The 26,518-nt window shown below is 44.6% G+C and overlaps 2 protein-coding genes across 7 annotated transcripts in view; one reads left to right on the forward strand and one right to left on the reverse strand.

Moving 5' to 3' along the window:
• Positions 1–1,963: 1,963 nt before the first annotated feature.
• The window catches only part of LOC147629014 (nuclear transport factor 2-like), a 65,401-nt gene continuing 40,846 nt past the window's right edge, over positions 1,964–26,518 (reverse strand). The window contains exons 1-10 of one of the 2 annotated variants that reach the window (XM_086812219.1): positions 8,110–8,345; positions 7,984–8,022; positions 7,493–7,636; positions 6,945–7,251; positions 6,579–6,829; positions 6,317–6,491; positions 6,100–6,221; positions 5,946–6,008; positions 2,611–2,677; positions 1,964–2,532 (exon numbers count right to left, since the gene is read on the reverse strand). In XM_086812219.1, coding sequence (XP_086668345.1) covers positions 2,327–2,532; positions 2,611–2,677; positions 5,946–6,008; positions 6,100–6,221; positions 6,317–6,491; positions 6,579–6,829; positions 6,945–7,251; positions 7,493–7,636; positions 7,984–8,016 — 1,368 coding nt within the window. In that variant the 5' untranslated portion in view covers positions 8,017–8,022; positions 8,110–8,345 and the 3' untranslated portion in view covers positions 1,964–2,326. Of the gene's footprint in view, positions 2,533–2,610; positions 2,678–5,945; positions 6,009–6,099; positions 6,222–6,316; positions 6,492–6,578; positions 6,830–6,944; positions 7,252–7,492; positions 7,637–7,983; positions 8,023–8,109; positions 8,346–26,518 lie in introns of those variants that run through there. The other variant, XM_086812218.1, reaches the window with a different exon arrangement.
• The window catches only part of LOC147629015 (uncharacterized), a 58,835-nt gene continuing 40,757 nt past the window's right edge, over positions 8,441–26,518 (forward strand). For 4 of the 5 annotated variants that reach the window (XR_015267873.1, XR_015267875.1, XR_015267876.1 and 1 more), the window contains exons 1-2: positions 8,441–8,577; positions 9,193–9,277. Coding sequence is in view for 1 of the 5 variants with exons in the window: in XM_086812220.1 (XP_086668346.1) it covers positions 9,260–9,277; positions 10,170–10,460 (309 nt within the window). In the remaining 4 variants the exon portion in view is untranslated. Of the gene's footprint in view, positions 8,578–9,192; positions 9,278–10,169; positions 11,178–26,518 lie in introns of those variants that run through there. The other variant, XM_086812220.1, reaches the window with a different exon arrangement.

Raw genomic sequence — 26,518 nt, forward strand, 5'->3', positions numbered from 1 at the left:
ACAATCTATGGGTACATCCTTCCTTTTAAGCAAATTTCTCCAAAGCTCATGGACTCGACAAAATGACTCTAAAGCAATTACTTAACCATTTTGAGACTAAAGTTAAATAGGTATTACTAGAGGCAACTATAAATCTAGGCTTCTTGGATGTTTATGAAACTTCCAAATAACGTATAGAAACGGCAACTTACTGCTCACCATGAAACCATTTTGAGACTAAAGTTAAATAGGTATTACTAGAGGCAACTATAAATCTAGGCTTCTTGGATGTTTATGAAACTTCCAAATAACGTATAGAAAAGGCAACTTACTGCTCACCATGAAACCAAAGATATACGAAAATCTTGGCGTTTTGCAATAACCTCTTCAAACAAGAGAGAGCTACTTTCATACGTTTGAATAGAAGAGTTAACTTCTTTCAATGAAAAAGATATACTAAACAGAACTTTTTGCATGTGAACACAAAATTCTTATCAAGTACAGACTTTAAAAGACATTTGCATACACAACTGAACATGACATCCATTGAATACACTTAACAATATTTTAAGGCATTAAGTTGATATCGCAATTCTACACTTGCTTTAATCAACATAAAAGCACTTAAATACATTTTAATATTATAATTCAACAAAATTAAAATTTTTATATTGAAAATGTATTACGCCTTATTTGGAAGGTTAACCCTCTTTATTTCTTAATACTCAAGGGCATAAAAAGTTAGCATGCTTTAAGCTACTCTAAGTTGTAGTGCTAGCCTTGGGTACATTTATATTCAATTGAATTGATGTCTCCACATAAGGGTGTTCTTTTAAAACTTTTGTACAGTTAAGGCCCATGCCTTGTGGGGTCATGTCTGTAGGCTATAGGCTCACACCTTTTTTTTTGTTTTTTTGTATGAAATGGACTTACACGTTTTTAGATGAGGTAGGACTAGATGTGCTAGGTGGCAAATGGAACATTGTGTCTTAAAGCAAGGTTGGTGAGAAATTATTAGGTAATTATTGAGCAATAATTATATAATTATGCTCAATAATTCGAAAGGATTATAATTTTTCTTAAAAATTGTAGCTGGTTACAGATCTTATGTCAAGTAAAATGGAAAAGTACGCAAAAACATTGATCACATAAAATTACACGATACGTGCAACACACTGGTCATGTTTGACGCTTGCACAAAGCACAAACAAAAGGGTTGTCCTACATGTCAAATTGTGCACCCTCCCTTGTGGCACAACCCAAATCCGGTTCACGAGCAACATAAATGGCTGCTACTTCTTTATTGAACTACTTCCGTACAACTCTACGCACCTCAAATCTTACATAATACATTTGCCAACTAATACAGAGGAAATAACATCTACACTAACCTTTTTTAATTTTTCTTCATTAAGAGATGTGCAAAAATTGAGAACAAGCGTCTCCAACCACAGGAATTTGGATAATAGTCTCTTTAAGGGTTAGTAATCTCGTGCCATTCATACATCTCAACAGAAACATGATTATGAGGGGAGTAGCCCAGCCATTGAGTCTTTGCAAGTTCTACATCTCAGCCCACTGGAAATCTGTCAAAATTGAGGTGATCCTAGTTTTAAGATGGACACTGTCATCTCACATCCTTAGTGAAAGAGGCCATGGTCACATACTGAGTCTTGGAACATTATGAGCTGTCCATAAGAGACTCTCAATCAACCTGCAATGGGCCAGCCGGCCTCAACAGAGTTCCCTACTGTTTTTAGGGCAAGACTCACGTGAGTGTTTACCTTCTATCATGACAACCCCAATGATGTCGTTACACAAAGCAAGGTTGAGAGTAGTGTAAATAGAGTTTTAAAACATGAGCAGTTTGGTGTGCATAAGTAACTGCATCATTTATGGCTGAAGAATCTTTGTTACCAATGCCATAAGTAACCTTACCAAAATAGATGGTTAGCCATTTCGACAAATGATAATAAGAATAAAATGACACACCACCCACAACCAGGGTGAATTCAACGAAATCTATTACCAAGAATTCATTTTGACAAACCAAATACTCAGCAGTGAAGAATCCAAATTTCTTCGTGTCATGGGTAATACAAATACAAACTTAACATTCACCCCACGGGCCACAACACTTCTGAGAAACATTGTCAAAATTGAAAACGAGCAACCAAGAGATTCCTTTTATGCCCATAGAGCAACTAAATGTAAATTCTTCAAACTACACCCACACGAGCGTGTAACCTGCTCAGCCAACAGCTGGTTATCATGCAATAACACCCTGACATGCAAAATATGATACAAACTGACACCAGCTTGTGAAGCCCTATTCTAGCCACAATGATCAAAAATTATAAGAAGATGAGACCTTCGAGCTTGACCCTCCAAATCCACTGTGCACAAGCCGGGCCCCATGACCTCGATTTAGAGTATCTCCATCCCCATATAATCCAGAGCCTCTCCCAGAAACCCCATTACTATAAGTGCTCCGCACTCTTGACCCATTGTTCTGGAGAGTACCCCTACCTTGACCACGGCCTCGACCACGACCTGTATAACAAAGTTTCAACACATGGCGTTTTTCCTAGCTTCATTACTTACATGAGAAACCCAGCAAGACATACAAACCTCCAGTGTAAGCAGACTTCCTCTCCTCAATATGGGCCTTGCGACCTCCAATAAGAACAGGTGATGCCTGTCAAGTACGGTAAGAAAAAATTCAATCCAATGGTGATAGCCTCTCTCACACACATGCACTTCCCTCTCCTTCCATCCATGGCTGCCCAATATTCCTTTCCCCATGCAGGGGAAACTAAGGCCAGCCCTCCCACAAAGAAAAGAAAACCCAAAACCACGAGTACATAATACTGTTCATACGGCTGCAAAAGAAGACTGGAGGTAAAATTACAGCCAATCCAAGGAAATTGTGCAAGCCATTGTTGAAAGAAAGAAACCCTCAAATTTCCGTGCTTAAATCACTTCTAGTCTCCACATGTCAGATATAAAAATGAACTCCACCCTTCAATTCTCCTTGAATCTCCACCCTCCACGTCATCCACCTCCACCATTCAAGAAGTGTCACACCTCCCCTTATGCCATGGAATCAAAAAGACATACCAAGACTTTCCTCCCCAATGGCTGGAAAAATATAAAAGAAAAGTACCAATCATTGACTCCTCAAATTGCAGCATGTAAGTACCCAACCAGCCATCACTGTGTAGAACACTTGTGCCTATGTGCTAGGGTTTTCAGAAATAGAAAAGACTGCGGCGGAATCACACATTGTGACATGTGAGGGGTTGATCGTAGTAATCTCAACCTCAGGCTAACTAAACTTCACTTAATGATGCTTAAGAGATAGACAAATAGTGTCAATGCAATGCAGCTATATTAGATGAATGGGTTTACAATGAGATCTGAATAGATCTATGATGCTGTCCTAGATGAAGATCCTTCTCGGGAATAGAGGGATGGGCTGAATGCTGATGATGAGCACTGTTCCTTGCTCCAATGCTGAGGTCCACCCTTCAATGCTGGCTTCCCTCTATGTAGGAGGTAGGAATGATGAACTATGTGCTGAATATGCTGCCTATGGTGCTGAATATGCTGATTTGATGAATATATGCTGGATGAACTGTTGTCCCACTGACTTTCCCTTGTCTCCTGGGAAGGAAACGCTGAAGAGAAGCTTGGACTTGATGCTGTCTATATGCTGAAAAACGTTGATGAACTGATGAAACTCATGCTCTCCTTGTTGCCTAAGAAGGAAACGCTGAGGAGAGGATGATCAATGCGATGCTGATCTGAGATGATGGACTTAAATGATGCGCTTCTATATATGTGTGTGAATAATGCTGGTCCGCCAACCTTGCTGCTGTCGGCCAGCTCTTGGATGCTCACGACCTGCCATAAATGCCTAACTGCTGTCGGCTGCCCATAATGTGCTGTCGGCTGGTGCTAACAGCCCCGACCTAATGCAAATAAATGCCTTACATGCTCAAGAAGACTAAGGTACTGATGTTGGTGCTGAAACACCCCCATATACATGCTTATGCTGATATATGCCTGAATAATACTTAAATGTCCTAATTAATGCTTGATGATGCCATGCCACTTGTACACCTGATGGGTGTGCACGTGACATTCCCCTCTACTAAACTGTTGCTAGGTGGTATACCTGGCAACCTTTTGACTCCTCTGCTGATCCTTCTCCACTGAAACCACTGCCCCCTTCTGACTTCTTCTGCTGAGACTGAGGTCGACTATAGGAGTTGAATCCTTTGAGCCAAAGACTTGTTTACTGCAGGAACTGAATGGCAAATGCTGCTAAAACTGCTTGGAAATACCCAAGTCACCCCTAACCTGTCTGTGGAATCCTTTCACCCACCATCTCCGTCGTTCCTGGATCTTTGAACCTCGTGAGACGATGTTTGGAGCAAACTTCCGACTTCTTCTGTGGAAGAGAACCCCCTGTTGCTCCCAGTTGAAGCCCAAAACTTTATGTACTCCTTTGATGATGGATGTCATTCTTCCCCAGAGAATTCATGGGTAAACATGTATGCCTTGCAGATGCAAGACTGGTCACTGACTGCTAGGATGTCTGCTATGCAAGCCATGTGCAACCCTATATGCTGTGCAAGAATGCAGATGGATGGGTTACTAATGCATGCCTAAGGGAAAATCCCTAAGGATGGCCTGAAAGATTTTGAGAACTGGGTTTAACTGTGTGGAAGCAATTAACATGATGTCTGACTGAATGACTGATGGAATGAAAATGATCTAAGGCTGGTCACCCTGTAACGCTCTAATACCAATGTGACATGTGAGGGATTGATCGTAGTAATCTCAACCTTAGGCTAACTAAACTTCACTTAATGATGCTTAAGAGATAGACAAATAGTGTCAATGCAATGCAACTATATTAGATGAATGGGTTTACAATGAGACACCTCCAGGCGACTGCCGGCCAGGCTGATGCCAAAGATGATTTGTAGTAGCATAGCAACCAAAAGCTCTAGTCGAAGGAGAAGCATCTCTTCCCCTTTTACACATTAGACTCCCGCCCTTATATGAGGCGAGTTTGTATTTAGCCCTTTGTGGCTGTTTTTTCATTAACTAATAGAAGGATCTTTTCCCAGGAAAAAAAAACTCCATAGATTTCGCCTAAAATTCAAGTTTTTACCCCAAATTTAAGTTTTTCTTACTTTTGCTTTCAAATTTATAAGCTCCTTCAAATTTTCAACTCAAGAATGTCGATTCTCTAAATCTCCCCTCTATTTTTCCCTGATTGTAATTTTTCTAGACTATAAATTTGCCTTCAATACCTAGTTTCTCCCAAATTAGCCCACGATGTATAAAATAATCTACTCCAAGTTTACATATAATCTCCACCCTAAAATCTTGTTATTTCCAAATCTCCTCTCCCCTCTATTTTTCCCTGATTGTAATTTTTCTAGACTATAAATTTGCCTTCAATACCTAGTTTCTCCCAAATTAGCCCACGATGTATAAAATAATCTACTCCACGTTTACATATAATCTCCACCCTAAAATCTTGTTATTTCCAAATCTCCTCTCTATTTTGCCAAAATTTAGGGTCTATCCATCTTCATTCAAAAAAACGAGATTTCAGCTGAAATGTTTTGTGCCTGAAACATGTCTCAATTGAAACGTTTTCGAATCTTCTGAAGCGTGTTTCAATTTCTCTATTTCTATATATGTCACATCAGCCTTTCACATGTGCCCAAAGCTATGTGATATAATGTCTTAGTAATAAGTAATCCATAAAAACAATCACACCAAAGCCTGTATGTATGTGTACGTGTGCATGTGCGCACGCGCGCGTGTGTGTTTCCTGTACAGCCAAGCAACTATCTCTAGAAGACAACTTCCACAGCTTCCAAATCGCAGCATTCAATTCCCAGTTACTATCTCAAAAAGGGTATTGATCTGCTCAATAATACCTCTATTGCAGCTTGAGCCGAGATTGAATCTTCAAAATCCACAAACGCATACAATCCACCATCCTATCAGGAAAAAGCAATCAACATATCTAGAGTGATTTAAAAAAGGAAATTAATTTGCATTATCCCATCATTCTTCAGCAAATTGACTCACCTTGTTGCTCCTAACACTGATACTACTGGGCTTAATAGGCCCAAACCTACTTAACTCATCCTCCAGTTGCAAATCAGTGATGCTTGAAGGTAGATTCTTCACATAAATGGATTTCACGTCCGCTGCAAACAAACAAAAAAAATGTTTTCTTTTATAAAAACAAGCCAGCAGCAAAGACAATAGAGCTGCCATCTCTATATACAAGAATATTTTTGACCTTCATTCTCCAAAGGTACACTCTCTTCCTTTGCATGTGCAGCTGCATGTGCACTTGTCAACTGGGATGAGCTACTCTGTTGGTAAGAAGGGAAAGGTTGCTCTGGGTTTGCAACAGCCTGCTGAAAAGCCATTGCTGCTTGACTTGAGGTATGGTTATCCCTTTGCAACCGCAGCTGGAAAAAATAGTCAACAGAGGATCAAGGAAAGTAACACAACTCAATAACCTAATTACAAACACAACACAGCAATGAAGTGCTCACAATGGATGCATATGATTTCTTTTGAGATGGCGGATCTTCCAAAGAAAGTTGAAAATCGTCAACTAAACAGGGCTGCTCGACTGGCCCAAGCCTCTCAGATGACGCAGCCTCCACAGTATGAAAAGAAACGCCTCCTTCAAGGCCAGGTTGCTCGACATCAACAGGAGCTCTGTGGTCCGAAAATTCAGGCTCTTTGGCGACCAATGCTTCCTCGCCAAGAGCAGCAGAGGAGAAATCCATTACTTCACGCACTGCAGAAAACACAAGCACGTTTCATGCACCAGCTATCAAACAAACATGTATATATCTGGAGAGACGCATCAATTTGACTACACGGCCTTCATCAGTGTTGTAATGAAATCTTACCTGCCTCCCCAGCTATCTGTAGCCTCTCATACATGTCAAGCACCCCATTACTCACTTTGTGTAATGGGGGAGCCACTGATTGAGTGTCCTCATCCAGGTACCTGAAGATGTCATTGAGAACATAATAGCCTCTATCTTGGGGAGCAAGAAAGAAGCTCTGGACAAAGTTTCGTCTCCTATTGTTTTTGTGCATAGCGCCAGTGACCAAAACGAAAACAGACCCACCGAAGGAGTCCAGAGCATCCACGGTCATTATCTCCGCTCTACAGTCTTCGTAACCCATAGACATGACCAATTTGTGGATTTCCTGATAGGCAAAGCATTCATTCAATGCATCAATAAAAATATTTTAATGCATTGATGCACACAACTTAAACTAAGTGACAACATATCTATACTAGAGTAATAATTTATAGAAGAAAAATAGCTATCTTTGATTTTATAAAAGCTAGCTGGTTGCTAATAACAGATTTGACAACTAGATTAGATGAACGACTACATTAGCAAATGACTTATTCTTCATTTCTGATGAACTGGGGATGGCTCACATTTTGGTTCCTTGCAGTCTGAATTTCCCCTGTGGGCCCAGCCTCTGCCCGGGTGAGCCGACTGGCATCTGTGTAAAACCGGTATGCAACATGCGGCAATTGGTGGAGGACGTTGTAGTACTGAGTGACGAAGGCGTTCCCCACCTGAAAAGTGGGAATATTGATAAAATTAACGCACAGGAGAAGGAGAAGAATAACACCATCCGCACACACAAAAAGAACAAGCAGCAGCACATCACATCCAGGTCCAGATACAGGCGAAAATGAGGAACGGAATACCCATGGCCATAGCCAAACACAGATGAAGAAGAAGAACGCCATGACAATGGTCAATCACAGGAAATGTAGACAAACATCACAGCCATAACAAAGCACAGGAAAACTAGAAGAATAACACAGTTACAGCCAAAGGCAGAAGAACAAGAAGCAGTCATGTCCAAAAGAATAAGTGAATTTACTCATGGCGCATGGAGGAGGGGTGAAAAACGTACCATTTGTGCAGTCACCGGGACTGCCGACGCCATAAATTCCTGCAGAGAGAAAATCAATGGTGAGATTCCGTCGCCTACAGCAGGCCGAGATCGTGAAACAGAAATGAAGAGAAGAGGAAACCATACCGAGAGAGAGAGAGAGAGAGAGAGTCTGATTCTGCGGGGCTATGGCGATTCCTGCCGAAGGAAGTCTAGAGGCAGGGAGTGGGGAAACCCTATAGGCTCAGCAGAGATAGCACCCATATATATACTTTACAAATATACGAAATGTGATGTGTATAAAAAAGCTTATATACAAATATACGAAATGTGATGTGTATAAAAAAGCTTATATATAATATATTATATGATGATAGAAAAACTGTGCATATATCCATAAGTATATATATGTGTTTGAAAATTGGCATCACCTATCAAGCGGGCATAATTAATAGCTAAGCTACTTCTAAAGCAAGCAAGAAGCTTCGCTAAACCTCTTATTCTAACTGCTTGCTACCGTGTCCCTCATCGCTAATCCCTCTTTAATTTCATTTAGTGCATGCATTTGATATCATGGCTTTTGCTGCTCAGAAGCATATCCGTGAAAACACCCTGGTACATCGCCTTTTCTTCTTTTCTTTGTTTCAGAAGTAATTTGGTTTAATCTAGGTTATGGCCATCGTAATCATTGTTTCAGGCAAAGGTTATCTTCCAAAAGAGCGATGTCAAAGCACTGCAAAGCTTGTGTTGTGGCCATCATAATCACTCTTTAATCTAAAAATTATGGTTGACATTGGGTTATGGCCATCATATTACTGCTTAAGCATTTCCATGATCATAATAATCACTTTTTAATCTAAAAATTATGGCTAACGATAGGTTATGGCCATCATAATTACTGCTTAATCATTTTTTCATTATTGGAGTGGATTAACGCATGTTTGGACATTTATACATGCATCAATAGTTTCTTTGATCATTTTTTAAATCTATCGGGATGGCTTAATGTCATTTTTAGACATGCACGACTCATTTTGGTTACCTTTTTTCCATCTTGGGAGCGGATCAGTGCATGTTTACATCCAGTGAGCATTTTTGTGATCATTTTTTCATTCGACATGGTGGATTTATGCATATGATGCATGCATTCATTAATCATGTACAGAATCATTTTTTATTTATTGGAGTGGATTATGAGTTTAAATTTTCTCATTTCTCGCCATCGTGCAGGAACTTCAAGAGTTTCTGAAAGATTTGAAGCATAGTGAAGGAAAAAGATAAGAAACTAAAGAGCCAAATGCAGGATGATGTCTCGGTACGCTGCCGTTTACCCCCTTTACATTGCAGCAATTGTTTTGTATCTAGATGATGTCCTTTACAGACGGTTTCTTGGTTCTTGACCTTTGAGGCAAATCAATACATGCTGACCCTACATCATTTTGAAGTGCAATTTGCTTGATCAACTATTGTGTGCGTGCACTCTTATTTTTCCATTCAGTCTATCTGTCTCTCTCTTTCTCTCTAAGCCCTGGCCTTTATCATGGTTGAGTCTGCTCTTCACCTACACAGAAGTGAGAGAAACTTAGTTTGATGGTTTATGTATGAAGATTTTGTCTGCCAAGGTGATATATCTTTATACATGAACCTGCACCTGTTGGGTGCCAATGACGTAAGTGGGGCTGTCATAGCATGAAGTATATGCTATGCATGATGGAGTTGATGATTTTGTGAGTAGACTTTCATGGACTCAAGATTGCACTTTGGTTTTTGTTAAGTTTGGGAAATAACATGAAACTTTTCATTGGTATATCATATTGAAGTGCACGGTATTCAACCTATCAGAGGGCGCCTAGAGAGCTTGCCCTTGATAAGTTCCAGAGGTGAGCCATCACGTACACAGCCCAGCCAGGGAGATGCCCAGACAGTGCCAACAGTACAACCGACGGCAAAGTCTAAGGGAATACTCAAAAAAGAAAGAACGTCCAGCATGGTTGCGAACCACACCTATGATCACCTTCATGACACAAATTTGATGTGGTAACATCTCTTGTGGATGCGGCTTATACCATTTTGGAACAGTGATGGCTTTGCCACTTGGAAAATATGAGGCAGTGTTTCAATTTTGATGTGGTTTATTTATGGCTTAAGGCTCTGTAATCTTTAGAAGCTAAGTCGAGTCTTTTGAGATGCTTGTTTGGGTTTTGAAGGAGGCTGTGCTTAGAGAGGTAGATGGAGACGACATATCTGTGTTGCCAAGTCATCAAGAGGAGACGAAGAAAAAGAAACTGTATCAGGATCCAGAATCACGGAACCACACTGGAGGTACGTGGCAAGCTGCTGCTGGCTTTACACCCCTCCCTCAAGCAGATGAAAAACCTGCAGCAAAGTTGGAGAACATGGGCGGTTTTTCAAGTGCTTTCAAGTCATCATCCTCTGAATCTTTTTCTGATGCAACTGCTGAGAAACAACTGAGTTTCAACCAAATTCAAAGAAGCTGAATCAGACTGTACAGAGGCAGTTGCTTTAGATGATCAATACGTCAAGATTGTTTGGCTTTTTCCGCCCAAGACTTGGACGATGTTCTTGAGGTGTGGGCTCTTTTCTTCGGTTGGCTGCTCAGGACAAGTTGTGGGCCTTTAGAGAGCAAGAGTACATTTTGTATCGGAGCCCATGTAGCTCTTACGACTCTAGGAGACGACTCCTGATAGCCCTTGGGTCAGCCTATGGTGCTTTGGAGTTTCTCACGACCGAGGGAACATAATACCACTACCATGCCTGTCTCTCCACGGACCCAAGTGAGTGATGGGTCTTGAGGGACTTCTTCATGTGCATGGAGCCTTAGCATTGGCGAGATGGCATGTTGCAGTCATGTTTTAGAGTGTGAAATGATGCATTTTGTAACTATTTGGCCCTCCGAGCTCTTTTTCACATGATGGAACCCTTGGCCAGACACATGCCCAGGTTGGTGGACACATGGGAACAGGGTTTTTAAAACTGGTACAGGAAAAAGCACCAGTCTTGGTCAAAAAGCAAGAAAAAGCAAAAAGTCAACTGTGTTGACCAAGAGCTGAGGGCATCATTGGAAAGCGGATATCGAATTGGATCAAGCCGCATTCCCAAAAACAGCTCCGGAGCCAAAAAGAAAGGCCCTGAAGCTACAAAAGCATAAATCAAGAACTTTGGCTATATTTGATTAATAATAAAATATTTAAAAACGAAAAGCAAAAGCAAGAAGATAAAACAAAAGCAAAGCTTGGGAAAAGCAAGCACCCCTATCAAGTATATAAGAAGCTTGTACTCAATTGGAAAGATCATAAAAATTTTGGAGAGCCATCTTGGAAGGCTTGATCATCATCTTCATCATCAAAATCTCCCTCTACACCCTCACCTTCTGCCTTGCCTGCAAAGCCACCTCTGTCGACTGAACCACCGGTGGCACCCCCGCCCCAGAGCCGCTTGTCGCTCGCTTGCCGCCGTCCAGATCTTGATTCCACTGCCTCTGCCTCCGTTGGCTAGAGCCCACCTCCGCCGGCCCCTCCGCTGTCCGGAGCCCTCTGCCGCCGCCCCAGAGCCATCTTCGCCACTTGTTCGCCACCTTGTTGCTCCTCCAATGCCGCCTATTGATGAGCACCACCTTTCAGCCGCCTTCTTCGGAGGGTTGCCACCCTTTGAAGAAGTGCCACCTCCTCTCTTTCGGTGAAAGAAGCTTGGACATGGAGAACTTGGGCATGGAACTTGAATATGGAATTTGGGCATGGAACTTGGACAAAGAGCTTGGACATGGAACATAGAGCTTGGACATGGAGAACTTCGGCAAAGAGCTTGGACATAGAACATAGAGCTTGGGCATGAAGCTTGGACATAAACATGGAACCATAGTTGTCAGGTACGATACCGTACGTTTTGTACGATACGATACCGTACGGGAAAATACGGTATGATATAAATTTTTTTCTTATCGTACGATAAAATTCGGTGTTTTAAAAAATTACTTATAAACGTAGGTATTTTCAATTTCGAGATATGGACTATTTTAAAAAGGAGGGAAGCATCATAGTATAGAGGAAGCTCAAACAGCCATAGACGAGCAAAAACAAGACCACTCCTAAAAAAAAAAAAAATTTTGTGGAAAAAAAAGTTCAGAATTTTTTTTCTCGAAAAAACCCGCACGAGTTCGTATGGTATCATACCGTATGGTATTCCGTAGGATATGCCGTCGTACGGAGACAACTATGCATGGAACTTTTTGGGAAAAAAAAGTTCAGAATTTTTTTTCTCGAAAAAACCCGCACGAGTTCGTATGGTATCATACCGTACGGTATTCCGTAGGATATGCCGTCGTACGGAGACAACTATGCATGGAGCTTGGACATATAGCTTGGGCATGAAGCTTGGACATGAGCATGGAACTGGACTTGGATTTGGACTTGGATTTGGACTTGGATCTGGACTTAGACTTAGACTTGGATTTGGATCTGGCTTGGATTTGGACTTGGATTTGGACTTAGACTTAGACTTAGACTTGAATTTAGATTTGGACTTGGATCAGGACTTGGATTTGAACTTGGATCTGAACTTAGACTTGGATTTGGATTTGGATCTAGTACTAGCCCGGTGTGAGATACTTGTGGGTCATTCCCGTAGTGTGCTCGGCATCAGAGAAGAGGCCACAGTAAAGGCAGTTGAGGATTTCTTTTATTGGCCAACTTTGAGAAGGGATGTTGATGCTTTTGTTAGTCAATGCATCGTATGTCAGAAGGTGAAGTTTGACCGATAAAAGACACCAGGGTTACTTGAGTCTTTACCTATTCTAGATAGACCATGGGAGAGCATTGCCATGGATTTTATATTTGATCTTCCGAGGACACAAACGGGGAATGATGGCATTTGGGCTATCGTCACATGCACTCTGCACTATAGTGCATGGTGACAAGCTGGCTCATCATCATCAGTGCAACATTGTACAGTATTAGTACCTTTTAGGATGATATTTGTTGTACGCCGTGACCCCATTGTAATCCTCAGTCCAGGATAAGTTAGGCACGAGCTACGTAGGTCATTCCTCAGCCATAGCAAGTCAGTCAGTTAGTCAAGTCTCTTAACCCACTTGAAGATATGCATTCATGCATGTAGAGTCAGTAGAAACCTTGGGGTTTGCATTAGAAAACACTCTGCATATTGCATATAGATCATTGCAGAAGCCTTGAAATAGCATTTGGTAGCCTTAGAATATTTATTAGGATTTATCTGGCATTTTTTTTCACAATTTTCAGCATTTCAGCACCATTTATTAGTCGTGCAGCATTTTATATCCAGTCGGCCAGCATTTAGTGCCAACCGACCAGTCCTCAGTAGTATAAATAGGCTTGCTTTGCTCATTCATTCATATCATATCAGCAATCAGCATCACGCGCTTCAGCGTTTCAATCTTCAGTCCATAGTTCACCTCAGCAACCAGCGTTTTGGAGAAGCGTTTCATCCTACAGCCATAGGAGCATCAACGAATGTGCATCCAGCCCTCCATCAGCAAAACGCAGCAGTCTACAGCGTTCAGCCATCAGTAAACCTTGTGTTTTCTGCATTCAACCAGTTTTCAGCATTCATCTCTTCATTGTTTGCTACAGCCAATTGGTGAAGGTAAAACTCAGCATTCATATTCATTTACAGCATTCATACATAGCCTAGAACAATCCCAAACAGCCCCTATCTCAGCCTCAGATCTACAGCCTTCCCTCATTCCATTGGGAAGAGTGCATAGGCTTGAGATTGGACATCATTGGTGCTTCTACAGCCGTGTACAGTTCAGCTCGACTCTTGGTCTTCCGAGATCTTGCGTGGCTATCTGCGCAGGCCAAGATGGATCAATTTATTTGTGGATTAGATTCCAACATCCGGTTCACAGTTCGCAACTTTGAACCCAGTACATATGATCGGGTTTTGACTCTCGCTCAAAATGAAGAAATAAAGATAAACGGGGGCAAGCCCAAGCAATCATCCCAGTCCAGTACCAAACCCCAGCAGCAGCAATCTGCTGCACAGCCAGGGAAAGGTAATGCATCTTCGAGAGATGCTAAAAAGGACGGTAGTAATAGCTCCAATTCAGGGGGTAAGAAGGATAAAGAATCTAAGCCTAAGAAAATCCCCGATGAAAAGGCTAAAGCAGGCATCACTGGAGGTTATCTTCCTCTAGAGGAGCAAAAGAAATACCAATCAGAAAAAAGATTTTTTTTTTGTCATATCATAGGGCATGGTAAGAAGGATTGCCACAAATGGCAAGCGGAGCAAGCCGCCAAAGCACCTTCTGCCACAGCCCCACGTACTACCACCAATGTGGTTCAACTTTTACCTTCTATGCTTCCTATGCCATCCGTGGTATTTGATGCTAAGCAAGAGGGTGAAAGCAATGCTGCACAGAAAAGACTCATCCAAGCTTATGGCTCTGCCAAGGGCCGATAGTTTGTAGTCCTATTTGACATGGGCAATTTTGAGGACACCATCTCTCCAAAGTTGGCTAACAAGATGAGCTGCACATTAGTACCATATCATTTGGATGTGGACGGGTTCACACCTGGTCTTCGCACCCACATATCTTAGAAGGCATAGCAGTTTGCCTTTGAAGTTCAGAAGGCCTCATTCCAACGAGATTTCATTGTCTCGCCTCTTTTGGGGTGTGACATGATCTTAGGAATCCAGTGGTTTTGCCAATATGAGCCTATTCCCGACTAGGGACAGGACACTTTTACTATCTGTAAAGGTTTTCCTAAGCCCATCATGATTCGTGGAGATAGAAGCATCCTTGGCATCCCATTGATTTCGCACCTCCAGGCCCGACGAGCTATCTACAAGAGAGCGGAAGGAGCACTACTGTATGTATGTTCGTGCTCAGACAGCCTCTACCTCATCGGTAGCATCTATCTCATCTTCAGTCCCACAGTTAGCATACCTCTTGTCCAAACATCAAGACATTATGCTTACGGACGATCTTCTGCCCAGTCTCCCTCAATCCCGTCCTAAGGACCATCATATTGATTTGGTACCTGGATCAGAACCTCCTAGTAGGTTTCCCTAACGTCTTTCTAAGACTTTAGAGGGCGAGCTGGAAAGACAGTTATCTGAGCTCCTCCAAGCCGGATTCGTTTGGCCTTCGTCCTCACCATTTACTGCACCCATCCTATTAAGGACAAGTCTGCACGCCTTTGTGTAGACTACAGGGCATTGAATAACCTCATCATTAAGAATAAGTTTCCTATGCCAGGGATTGAGTACATTTTGGAGCGTTTAGACGGTGCAAAAATTTTCAATAAGATCGGCCTCAAGAGTGGTTACCATCAGGTCCGCATATTTGAAGCTGACATTCCGAAAACAGCTTTTCGGACAGAGTGTGGTCACTACGAGTTCGTAGTCATGCCTTTTGGGCTTACAAATGCACCAACAACCTTCAATAAAATGATGTCCAGGATTTTCGCAGTCCTCATTGGTAAGTGTGCCTTCATCTTTCTTGATGACATACTTGTATTCTCAGCCACTGCGGAGCAGCATGAGAAAGATGTGGAGAAAATCTTGCAACTTTTGCGAGATAATGGACTCTACGTAAATGCCAAAAAGTCTATCTTCGGCGTTAAAGAGGTTCAATACTTGGGCTGTATCATCGGTTCCGATGGGATTAGACTGGACCCCTCAAAGGTTCAGGAGATCTTAGATTGGGACATCCCTCAGACCGCCCAAGAGATCCGTTCTTTCGTAGGTCTTTGTCAAGCCTACAGCACCCATGTTCACCAGTTTTCCAACCTTGCAGCACCTCTCACCGACTTGCTCAAGGGGGTGAAGGCTCGTAAACAAAAAGTATCAGTCACACAGGCAAGGCACTTGATGCATTCCGTGCACTCCAGAAAGCTGTCTCAGAAGCGCCTGTTTTGAAGTTAGCATCTTGGGATGAACCTTTTGAGGTCATTACCGATGCCAGCAATGTAGCCATAGGTGCAGTTCTCCAGCAGGACAATAGACCCGTGGCCTACTACAGTAGAAAGTTGGATGTCGCCGAAAAGAATTATTCGGTTTATGACGAAGAGCTTTTGGGTGTGATCACAGCGCTCAAACATTGGAAGCCTTTTCTTTATGGACAGGTTTTCACAGTCAAAACAGACCACCAAGCACTTAAGTGGCTTCAAACCATGCCAAGTGCCTAGTGGAGCGATCGGCAAGCCAGGTGGAGTCAACTCTTCCAACAGTTTGGAGAAATGATTGAGTACATCCCTAGTAAGCATAACCCAGTTTGCAGATGTTCTAAGTCGCAAAGTGTCAAATCCCCACCGGATCTCCTCGATGAACGCTCCTGGTACGAGACTCGAAACCTGCAAACAAACAAACAACAAGGGGGTGCAGGCCTGATTGAGAAAAACATTAGAGGAGAATTCACCCCCTTTGTTAGCCCTGAGAGTCTTTACCTGCAATCTAGACTCTTTTTCCACCATCACGTGCCAATCCTTGAACCGTGCAAAAGCTTGGTCCTTCTGTGAAAGAAAGTAGACCCACATGAATCTGGTACAGTCATCAACAAGCACCATGAAATAGAGAGGTCCTCCCAATGATGGTGTCTGCTGAGTTCCACACAAGTCAGTGTGAATCAACTCCAATGGTTTTGAAGCCCGCCTGGAAGCCTGCTTCGGAAAGGATTCTCTGTGCTGCTGTGCTTACCACGTATGCAAGAACTGCAACGTCCTTGCCTGCTGCCAACATCTAGCAAGCCAACCACCATCTGGTCCTGGAAAGCTCGCCGCAGTGCATCCACATTTAAGTGGCCAAAACGAAAGTGCCACAGATCTCCGACCTGAGAACCTGTCAATGAGGAGAGTGCAGAGAGCTTGTAGATACCATTCTCCACACCGCCTTCCCAAACAACCTGGCCAGTCTCACGGTCCCGTAGAGCAACTGAATGCTCCTCAAATTCCACGCGAAAGCCAGTCTTGCATACTTCATACACTGACAAAAGATGAAAACCAAGAGTAGGGACGTAAAGAACACGGGAGGCATGCTTGCCCCCCTTGCCGTCGGGAATAATCTCCATCCAGCCCTCACTGTGTATCGGAATGGTGGAGTTGTCGCCAATGAAAATGCGACCTGACTGCCGTTTCAGATCCAAAAAGAAGTCACGGGACGGAGTCATGTGCTTGGAAGTACCACTGTCAAGAATCCATTCCCGGGTATCCTTTGCGGTGAAGCCAATTGCCTCCTCGCTCGAAGATGATGAAGCATCTGAGTCCATCATCTCTAAGTGTACAAATGCAAGAGTCTTTGCAGCTGAGGCTGAAGAATCAGCACTCTTTCCAGTCCGCTTAGGACACTTCCTCCAATAGTGGCCTTTCTCGCCACAATCATTGCACGACCTCTCGGCCTTCAGTTTCTCTCGTTCTGTGTCACGCTTCTTCTCAGAAGATTTCTCCGGTGAAGCCTTCCATTTGCCCTTGTTGTTATTCCGGCCTTTCGGCCGTTGGCCAGTTAAGGCCTCCGAACCTCCGCTGTGAGGAGGGTTCGTGAAGAATCGTTCCTCCTGGTCCAAGACCATGGGCACAAGCTCCTCCCAGGTAATGGTGCTAAGCCTACCACTAGTAATCAAAGAGGAGTAGAAAGCGGAATACTGAGCAGGCAAGTGGGACAGCAAAGTAATGGCCATATCTTCTGATGATATCTCCTTCCCAGCCTGGAGGACTTCCTGCTGTTGCTGAAGGGCCTGCAGCTTGTTAATGTGCTCCCGCATCGTTGATGACTTTGCAGGGTTCATAACCCGCATCTGTACTTTCAAGGAAATCCTCTTCATGGGCGATACCCTCTTATAAAGAGAAGCCAAGTGCTGCCATATGCCTTTGGCCAGCGTCATATGCTTTACGTGATTGATTACTTGCGGTGTGCAGTTGAGGAAGATAAATGAACGGACCCTGGTGTTGACACGATCCCACATCTGTGCCTGTGCCTCGCGGTCCTTCCTCGTTGACAGTAACTCCCCTTCCTCTGCTTCTGGCCGTGGAACCCCGATAACGATGAAATCAACAAGGTTATATGACTCTAGCACAGACTCCATCATAACGTTCCAGATGCCATAATTGTTCCCGTCCAACTGACGGTCCACTGGGAACGTGGGGAGTGTTGGGATCTTCACATGCTTCTCAGCCATCTCTAACAAATCTGCCATCGCGGGGATGTAACTGAAAAAGGGTGGGTGGGCGGGAAAAAAAAACTTTAAACCTGCAAGTGGCTGTCCAGCAACTCAGCCCGCCTTCCTCTTGCTTCTTCTCTTTCCCGAACAGTCCCTAATAGTCCACCAATCAGCAATGCAACAATCCTTCTCTTGCTCAGAAAACTCCCAAGATCTTTCAAGAGCCTGGGGCTCTGATACCATGTCAAAATACGCAGCGGAGATGAAAACCAAATCTGAGACCACAAGAGCAAGTAGAGTGCATAAAATAGACAGCATAAGAGAAGGAGAGAGATAGACGTGTAACTCTTCTCTATACACAAGATCCCGAAGATGAAAACAAGATACAATGGTGTGGGGGCCATGGGGCCATTTTATATGGCCCCATACATGCAATCGGCCTGTTGAAAAGGCAGCCGACTGGGCCTACATGTCCTCGACCAGCCCCATCCACCAGTTGGCCAGCTGCGCACAGTCGGCCAGCATGCAGGAGAGGTCGGGGACCAGAAGGGGCAGTCGGCCAGCATCCAGAACCTCTGACCAGCAGTCGGCCAGCATCCAGAACCTCTGACCAGCAGTCGGCCAGCATCCAGAACCTCTGACCAGCAGTCGGCCAGCATCTGGATCAGCCAGGGTGCAGAAAACTGCCTCCCACACCTGGTAAAAATAGGGAAAAATGGAGAAAAAATACGGGGAGTGAGGAAAAATGAGAAAACACCTACAAAAGGCGGGCACACCCACAACAGAGGCCCTGGTGTCTGATAAAGATAGGAGATGACTTCTAACATTAACTGCATAGACACCTTATTAATCTTTTTCTTGATGGGAAAAGGTCCGAAGCTCCTGAAAGACAACTTTGGGCATCGCTTGCCCACCTGTTTCAACCTTTGCTTCATAATCCGAAGGTAAACCCAATCCCCTTCTGAAAACTTCATATCCCTTCGGTCTTTATTGGCCTGTCGAGTGTAGGCCTCATGTGCTTTAGCGAATCTGTCTTTTACTGACTCTAAAATCTCCCAGTAAGACTCCGTTACTCTGTTCGCTTCAGGTACTGAAGACGAGGTCCTGGTCAACAATGACTGGAAAGGTCTTCCAAATGCTGCCTCATATGGAGTCCTGCCAATAGCTGAAGAAAAAGAATCATTCAAAACAGCTTGAACTTAAGGCAAATAAGATTCCCACTTACCTTGCTGATCGTGGACATAACACTTCAGCACATCAAAGGCCAACTGGTTGCATATCTTTGTCTGGCCGTCCGTCTGTGGGTGGAATGCACTGGAACGATTCAACTTAGTACCAAAGTTATCAAACAATGCCCTCCAAAAATGACTGGTAAACTTGGCATCGCGGTCTGACACTATGGTCCTAGGAATCCCGCCAATCGGGTACCATGCCGAATGAATAATTGGGCAACATCCTCGACGGTCACATTAGCCTTGCAAGGAATAACCATAACAAATTTGCTAAATCTATTAACAATAGTCAAGCACTGCGTATTACGCTTAGTCGGACTGGGATGCAGATTCGTGACAAAGTCCATTGAAATATCTTGGAAAGGACCCTCGGGAATTGGCAAGGGTTGTAATAACCCTATCTTCTTTCCGTGAGGAGCTTTCACCTTTTGACAAATATCACAGCGTTGTACATATGTAAACACATCTCGCCTCATCTTTGGCCAATAATATTGCCGTTCTAATTTCACCAGAGTCGAATTTATGGCCCTATGACCACGAATAATGGCGTCATGGACATCATGGAGAAGAGCTGCCTTGAACGACTTCATGACACACAGTCGGCCTTTGTAGAAAAGCCAACCATCGCATATCAGAAAGTGGCATGGTCTTGTGGCATCTAATGTCTGTTCCCACTGTGTATCGAATTCCTCGGAATTCGCGTACGTGTGCTTCATGTCATCTAGTCCTATACCAACAAGATCGAGTCTAGTGGTTTGAATCGTAGTCACTTGTTCCTTCTTGCTCAAAGCATCGGTCACTGGATTGGCCTTTCCTGGAAGGTACTCAATCATACCATCGAATTGCTGGAATATCCGACTCCAGCGGTGTTGTTGATCACTCCACTGTGCACTTGGTACTGTCTGAATCCAGCGTAATGCCTGATGGTCAGTTCAAACCTCAAAGGCACGGTCATAAAGAAAATGTTTCCAATGTTTCAAGGCCTGTATAACTGCTAGGAGTTCACGATCGTAGACTGAGTAATTTTTCTCTGCGTGCAGTAACTTACGAGACATGTAAGCTACTGGATGACCATTTTGTTGCAATACACCTCCAATTGCGATGTTACTCGCATCGGTGATCACCTGAAATGGCTCGTCCCACGAGGCAAGTGCTAAACAAGGCGCTTTTGATAAAGCCACCTTGAGGTTCTTGAATGCCTCCAACGCTCGTGGAGTCATTCGAATCTTTTGCCTTCTTGTCTTCACACCCTTTAGCAGATCGGTGAGATTCGCCGAGAGATCAGAAAACTTGTCTATGTGGGTGGAGTATGCTTGGTATATACCCACAAAGGATCTGATTTCATAGGCTGTCTGAGGTATTTCTCAATTGACAATCTCGGCCACTTTAGCCGGATCAAGTCGAATGCCTTCGGCACTAATTATGTATCCCAAGTAATGCACTTGGAATAGATAAAATTCCGACTTCTTCTCATTGACGTAGAGCTCGTTGCTTTCCAGCAACTTAAGAACTTTCTCCACAACAATGTCATGCTGCTCAACCATAGCTGAAAATACCAATATGTCGTCCAGAAATATGAACACACACTTTCCAATCAAATCTCGGAAAACACGCATCATCATCTTCTGGAACTTTTCATGGAGAACCAAGTACTTCTCGGAAGCACTGGCCACCGTCTGGGCTGTCTGGATGTAAATCATCGCACACTGTGCGCCTTTCCTGACTGCTCGCTTAGCCTGCAAGTGGCTTATGAGCGGAAAGTTCGGAATTCGTGGCTCACACATAATGGTCACTAGGGCGTTTGACACATTCCGATTGATCTGGATGCTGGAACGTGTGCTTGTCCCACTTGACATCTAGAAGAAACTTGTGAAACCACTAAATACCCAAAATTAATGCTTGTGCTAAAACCCTCAACCTGTTTGTCCACCGAAGTCAAGTCGAAACGGGCACGCCTAATGGCGTGTTCTGTGACCACATCCTCCGTGCTGCCGCTGTCAAACAAGACGAGGACTCTCTGGCCACCTATGTAGCCAAAGGACTTGAGCAATTCATTGCGCTCATACTCCTGGTCATGTGTAATATGCGGAAGCTTCGGAGGAAGATCGGTAACTTCAGAACTCAGAATTCAGCACTCTTTTCGCGACGAAAATTAATGCACAAACTTGAAAGGAGAAGTGTAAAAAATAGAGAGAGAGAGGGAGAGATGGAGAGGACAGAGTATTGGGTCCCAATTACCCTCTGTAGGGCCCCCACCACGAATGGTGTATTTGCTTTATTAAAATGATGAGAAAATTGAAAGAAAATACAGCAATCTTGGACCTTTTCTTGGCTGGGAATACCCTGCCCTTGACCTGAATCCTTCACCCCTTTGCGTTAGCAAGCCCTTGGCTATCTTGGCCCCTTGGATTGCTTGAGCACTTGGTGAAAAATGAGATGAATCATTGGGATTATGGCCTCCACTATTTATACTTCTCATCAGGAGTAGTCGGCCGGTTCACTTTACCTCCACGACTGGATTTAATAATATAAAATGCTGAAAATGCCTTGCTTTCACACTGGACTGTCCTGGCTGCCCTGTGGGTTGCTGTCCAGTCCAGCGCAGGCTGCTAGGCAGCGCCTGGGCACTGGCCGCCTGCAGTCCTAGGCTGCCCTATGGCTAGCCAACTGGCTGGGCTGGCCCAAGGGCCAGTCGGCTGCTTGGCCAAGCCCTCTTGGGCTGGCCGACAGCCTGCCCAGCCCCTCCTTGGGCTGGTGGACAAGTCCTGGGGCTGCTTGGCCCCATTTTTGGGTGGCCCATAGCCTTCCCTGTGTCCAAATATGCTGCACCTACATCTACACAGCTGTCTGATATCTGGTGGCAGACCAAACATACAGAACAACTGACATCATTCCAGAGGGAGACTCACAATGCGGACTGGCACTGTTTCATGTGCAGGACAGTGCACACCTGACCTTGGACTCATGTGGAGGACAATGCACACCTGACCTCGGACGACTGACATGGGTCCCTGGCTGACTCGTCCCGGACTGGGCTCACATGGGACCAGTTCACCATCCCAGGTCCTGCACCTTCTGTACAGAAATGTCTACGTGGCATCCAAGTGCGGGATGCACGTGACATCCCCTTCTGCTTAACTTGACGGAAGCTGCATAGCCTCCAAATAATCTGTCAATAACGCAGGATAGTCTTCGAAGAACTCTTTGTCGAGCCATACTGCTTCATGAGTTCCTCGGTCCTGAAACTTTGTGAGGAAGTGTCGTACTCTTCGGCCTGAGCCATACTTGAAACGGTGCAGAAGGATCTATTCTGGAACCATTACTTCTGCTTCATCCACAATGTCTGGTTCCGCTTCGTCTTTGACCTCTGAAGGGGGTGGACCTGCATATGGCTTTAACCAACTGACATGGAATACATCGTGCATAGTCCAACTCGGAGGTAGCTTTAACTGCATAGACATCTCATCAATCTTTTTCCGGATGGGAAAAGGTCCGAAGCTCCTAAAAGACAACTTCGGGCATCGCTTGCCCACCTGCTTCAATCTTTGCTTCATAATTCGAAGATAAACCCAATCCCCTTCCGAAAACTTCATATCCCTTCGGTCTTTATTGGCCTGTCGAGTGTAGGCCTCTTGCGCTTTAGCCAATTTGTCTTTTACTGACTCTAGGATCTCCTCGTAAGACTCCGTCACTCTGTTCACCTCCGGTACTGAAGACGAAGTCCTGGTTAACAACGACTGGAAAGGTCTTCCAAATGCTGCCTCATCTGGAGTCCTGCCAATAGCTGAAGAAAAAGAGTCATTCAAAACAGCTTGAACTAAAGGCAAAAATGATTCCCACTTACCTTGCTGATCGTGGACATAACACTTCAGCACATCAAAGGCCAACTACTTGTATATCTCTGTCTGGCCGTCTGTCTGTGGGTGGAATGCACTGAAAAAATTCAGCTTAGTACCAAAATTATCAAACAATGCCCTCCAAAAATGACTGGTAAACTTGGCATCTCGGTCTGACACTATGGTCCTAGGAATCCGGCCAATCGGGTACGAATGCCAAATGAATAACTGGGCAACATCCTCGGCGGTCACATTGGCCCTGCAAGAAATAAGCATAACAAATTTGCTAAACCTATCAACAATAGTTAAGCACTGCGTATTACACTTACTCGGACTGGGAGGCAGATTTGTGACAAAGTCCATCGAAATGTCCTGGAAAGGACCCTCAGGAATTGGCAAGGACTGTAACAATCCTATCTTCTTTCCACGAGGAGCTTTCACCTTTTGACAAATGTCACAGCGTTGTACATATGTAAACACATCACGCCTCATCTTTGGCCAATAGTATTGCCGTTCTACTTTCTCCAGAGTCGAATTCATGCCTCTGTGATTCATGACCACTTGTAATGGCGTCATGGGCATCATGGAGAAGAGCTGCCCGGAATGTCTTCATGACACATAGTCGGCCTTTGTAGAAAAGCCAACCATCGCGTATCAGAAAATGGCATGGTCCTGTGGCATCCAATACCTGTTCCCACTGAGTACCGAATTCCTCGGAATCCGCGTACGTGTGCTTCATGTCCTCTAGTCCTGTACCAACAAGGTTAAGTCTAGTGGTCTGAATCGTAGACACTTTTCCCTTCCTGCTCAAAGCGTCGGCCACTGGATTGGCCTTTCCTGGAAGGTACTCAATCATACCACCGAACTACTGGAATATCTGACTCCAGCGGTGTTGTCGATCACTCCACTGTGCACTTGGCACTGAATCCAGCGCAATGCCTGATGGTCAGTGCGAACCTCGAAGTCACGAGTAGTTCTTCTCGGCAAGCAGTAACTTACGAGACATGTAAGCTACTGGATGACCATTCTGTTGCAATACACCTCCAATTGCGATGTTACTCGCATCGGTGATCACTTGAAATGGTTCGTCCCACGAGGCAAGTGCTAAACAAGGCGCTTCTGACAAAGCCACCTTGAGGTTCTGGAATGCCTCCAATGCTCGTGGAGTCATTTGAATCTTTTGCCTTCTTGTTTTCACTCGCTTTAGCAGATCGGTGAGATCTGCCGAGAGGTCATGTCGATGTGGGTGGAATATGCCTGGCATATACCCACAAATGATCTGATGTCACAGGCTGTCTGAGGTACTTCCCAGTTGACAATCTCGGCCACTTTAGCCGGATCAAGTCAAATGCCTTCAGCACTAATTATATATCCCAAGTAATGCACCTGGAATAGATAAAATTCCGACTTCTTTTCATTGACGTAGAGCTCGTTGCTTTCCAGCAACTTAGGAACTTTCTCCACATCAACGTCATGCTGCTCAACCGTAGCTGAAAATATTAGTATGTCGTCCAGAAATATGAACACACTTTTTCCAATCAACTCCCGGAAAACACGCATCATCATGCGGTTAAATGTAGCGGGGGCGTTCGTCAAACCAAATGGCATGACCACAAATTCATAGTGGGCCTGTTCTGTACGGAAGGCTGTCTTGGGGATGTCCCCCTCTACAATCCGTACCTGGTGGTACCCACTCTTTAAATCCACTTTTGAGAACACCTTTGCTCCATTCAGCCTCTCGAGAATATAGTCAATTCGAGGCATCGGGAATCTGCTCTTGATAGTTAGCTTGTTGAGTGCACGATAATCGACACACAACCGGGAAGACCCATCCTCCTTCTTGACAAACAAGATCGGTGCTGCAAATGGCGACACCCTGCGGCGGATGAAGCCAGCTTGCAACAATTCTTGGAGTTGGTGGTCCAACTCCGATTCCATAGCCTTGGAAAGGCGATACGGAAACTTGCTCGGGGGTACCAGGTCAATCCTGTGATCCTCCGATCTGGATGGGGGGAGCTGGGGAGGGAGGCTGTACCAAAGAAAAATCTTGCCTCCCCAGGTGTTAGGCCTGGGAGAAGCCGGCTGGGAAGTCTTGGGCTTGCCACCATTGTGTTTCATTTCTGCACTCTGCGCAAGCGAGAGTGTGTCCTCAAAGGTGGCTGGCCTAAACATACGCACCTCCCATTGGATTTGTGTGTCCAGGCCATACAAAAACTGCCCTTTCTTGTCCGTATTAGATAAGCCTAATTGTAGACATAAAGTCGAAATTTTATTGGCAAACTGAAGGACTGGTTGCACGTTCTGACGCGCTCCCTTGAACTCGTCTTCGAGTTGCTCAAGGTAGTGGGGCGGTAGAAACCGCTACTTAAGGTCGCGGACGAACTCGTCCCACACATAAGCTGCCATACCTGCTCTGGTGTGGGCATGAGCCCACTGAGTCCACCAAGGAATGGCCTCACCTTCCAAGTACCAACTGGCTAAGATCACTTTGTCAGTATCTGTTTTCCTCACTGCGGCAAAGCAAGCTTCAAATTGATGTAACCATGAATAAAGAGTTGTGGGATCGAGTTTACCATTATACTTACTGAAATTCATTTTCTCCGGAAAATGATTCGAGGGCGCCGCCGGTGTCAATCTGGCGTCCAAAGCTCTGAGGTAACGCTCGTGTTCCACGCGTCGCGTGGCGTCGTCTTCTCGTTGTCGGATCTCCAATGCACGCATTTGCAACTCAAGCAAGGAGCTTGGCTGTGGCTGTGACCCCGCGAGAGGGTCCCTGTGACGAGGATCTGGTATCTGGGATACAGAAGGAGGGAGGAGGAGATGGAAAACGCGACGTTGGAGAGTGGGTACGCTCCTCCAGAGCCAAGATCTGCGCCTTCTGCTCATCCAACTTGGCGGTCTGGTCTGCGATTGCTCGCATCATCTGCTGGAACATGTCTGTGACACTCAAGCCTGGTGCCCTAGCTGGGCTGCCTGGTGCACTCTGGTCCCATGGTTCTTGGTCTCTCTCGTCGTCGAAGCTCGCCATAGCAGGAAAATGCAATTCCTGTCCGGAACGCAATCTGACCATCCACTGTGTGTGTGGGAGGCTTCCGGAGGCTTCCGGAGGCTAAAAACCAACCGTCCTTCGAGGGACAGGAGTCACTCCGAAAAGGGTAGTCCACCGGCGTCTATAAACCAACCACAGAAGGGAGAAAAAATTCTGGTTTCTTTGCTGAATCTTTGTACTTGAAGTAGGCTCTGATACCACTGTAATATGCGGAAGCTTCGGAGAAAGATCGGTAACTTCAGAACTCAGAATTCAGCACTCTTTTCGCGACGGAAATTAACGCACAAAC

Source organism: Cibotium barometz, chromosome 18, assembly GCF_041138505.1.
Source record: "Cibotium barometz isolate CiBa-2024 chromosome 18, ASM4113850v1, whole genome shotgun sequence".
In the NCBI taxonomy this organism is placed as follows: domain Eukaryota; kingdom Viridiplantae; phylum Streptophyta; class Polypodiopsida; order Cyatheales; family Cibotiaceae; genus Cibotium; species Cibotium barometz.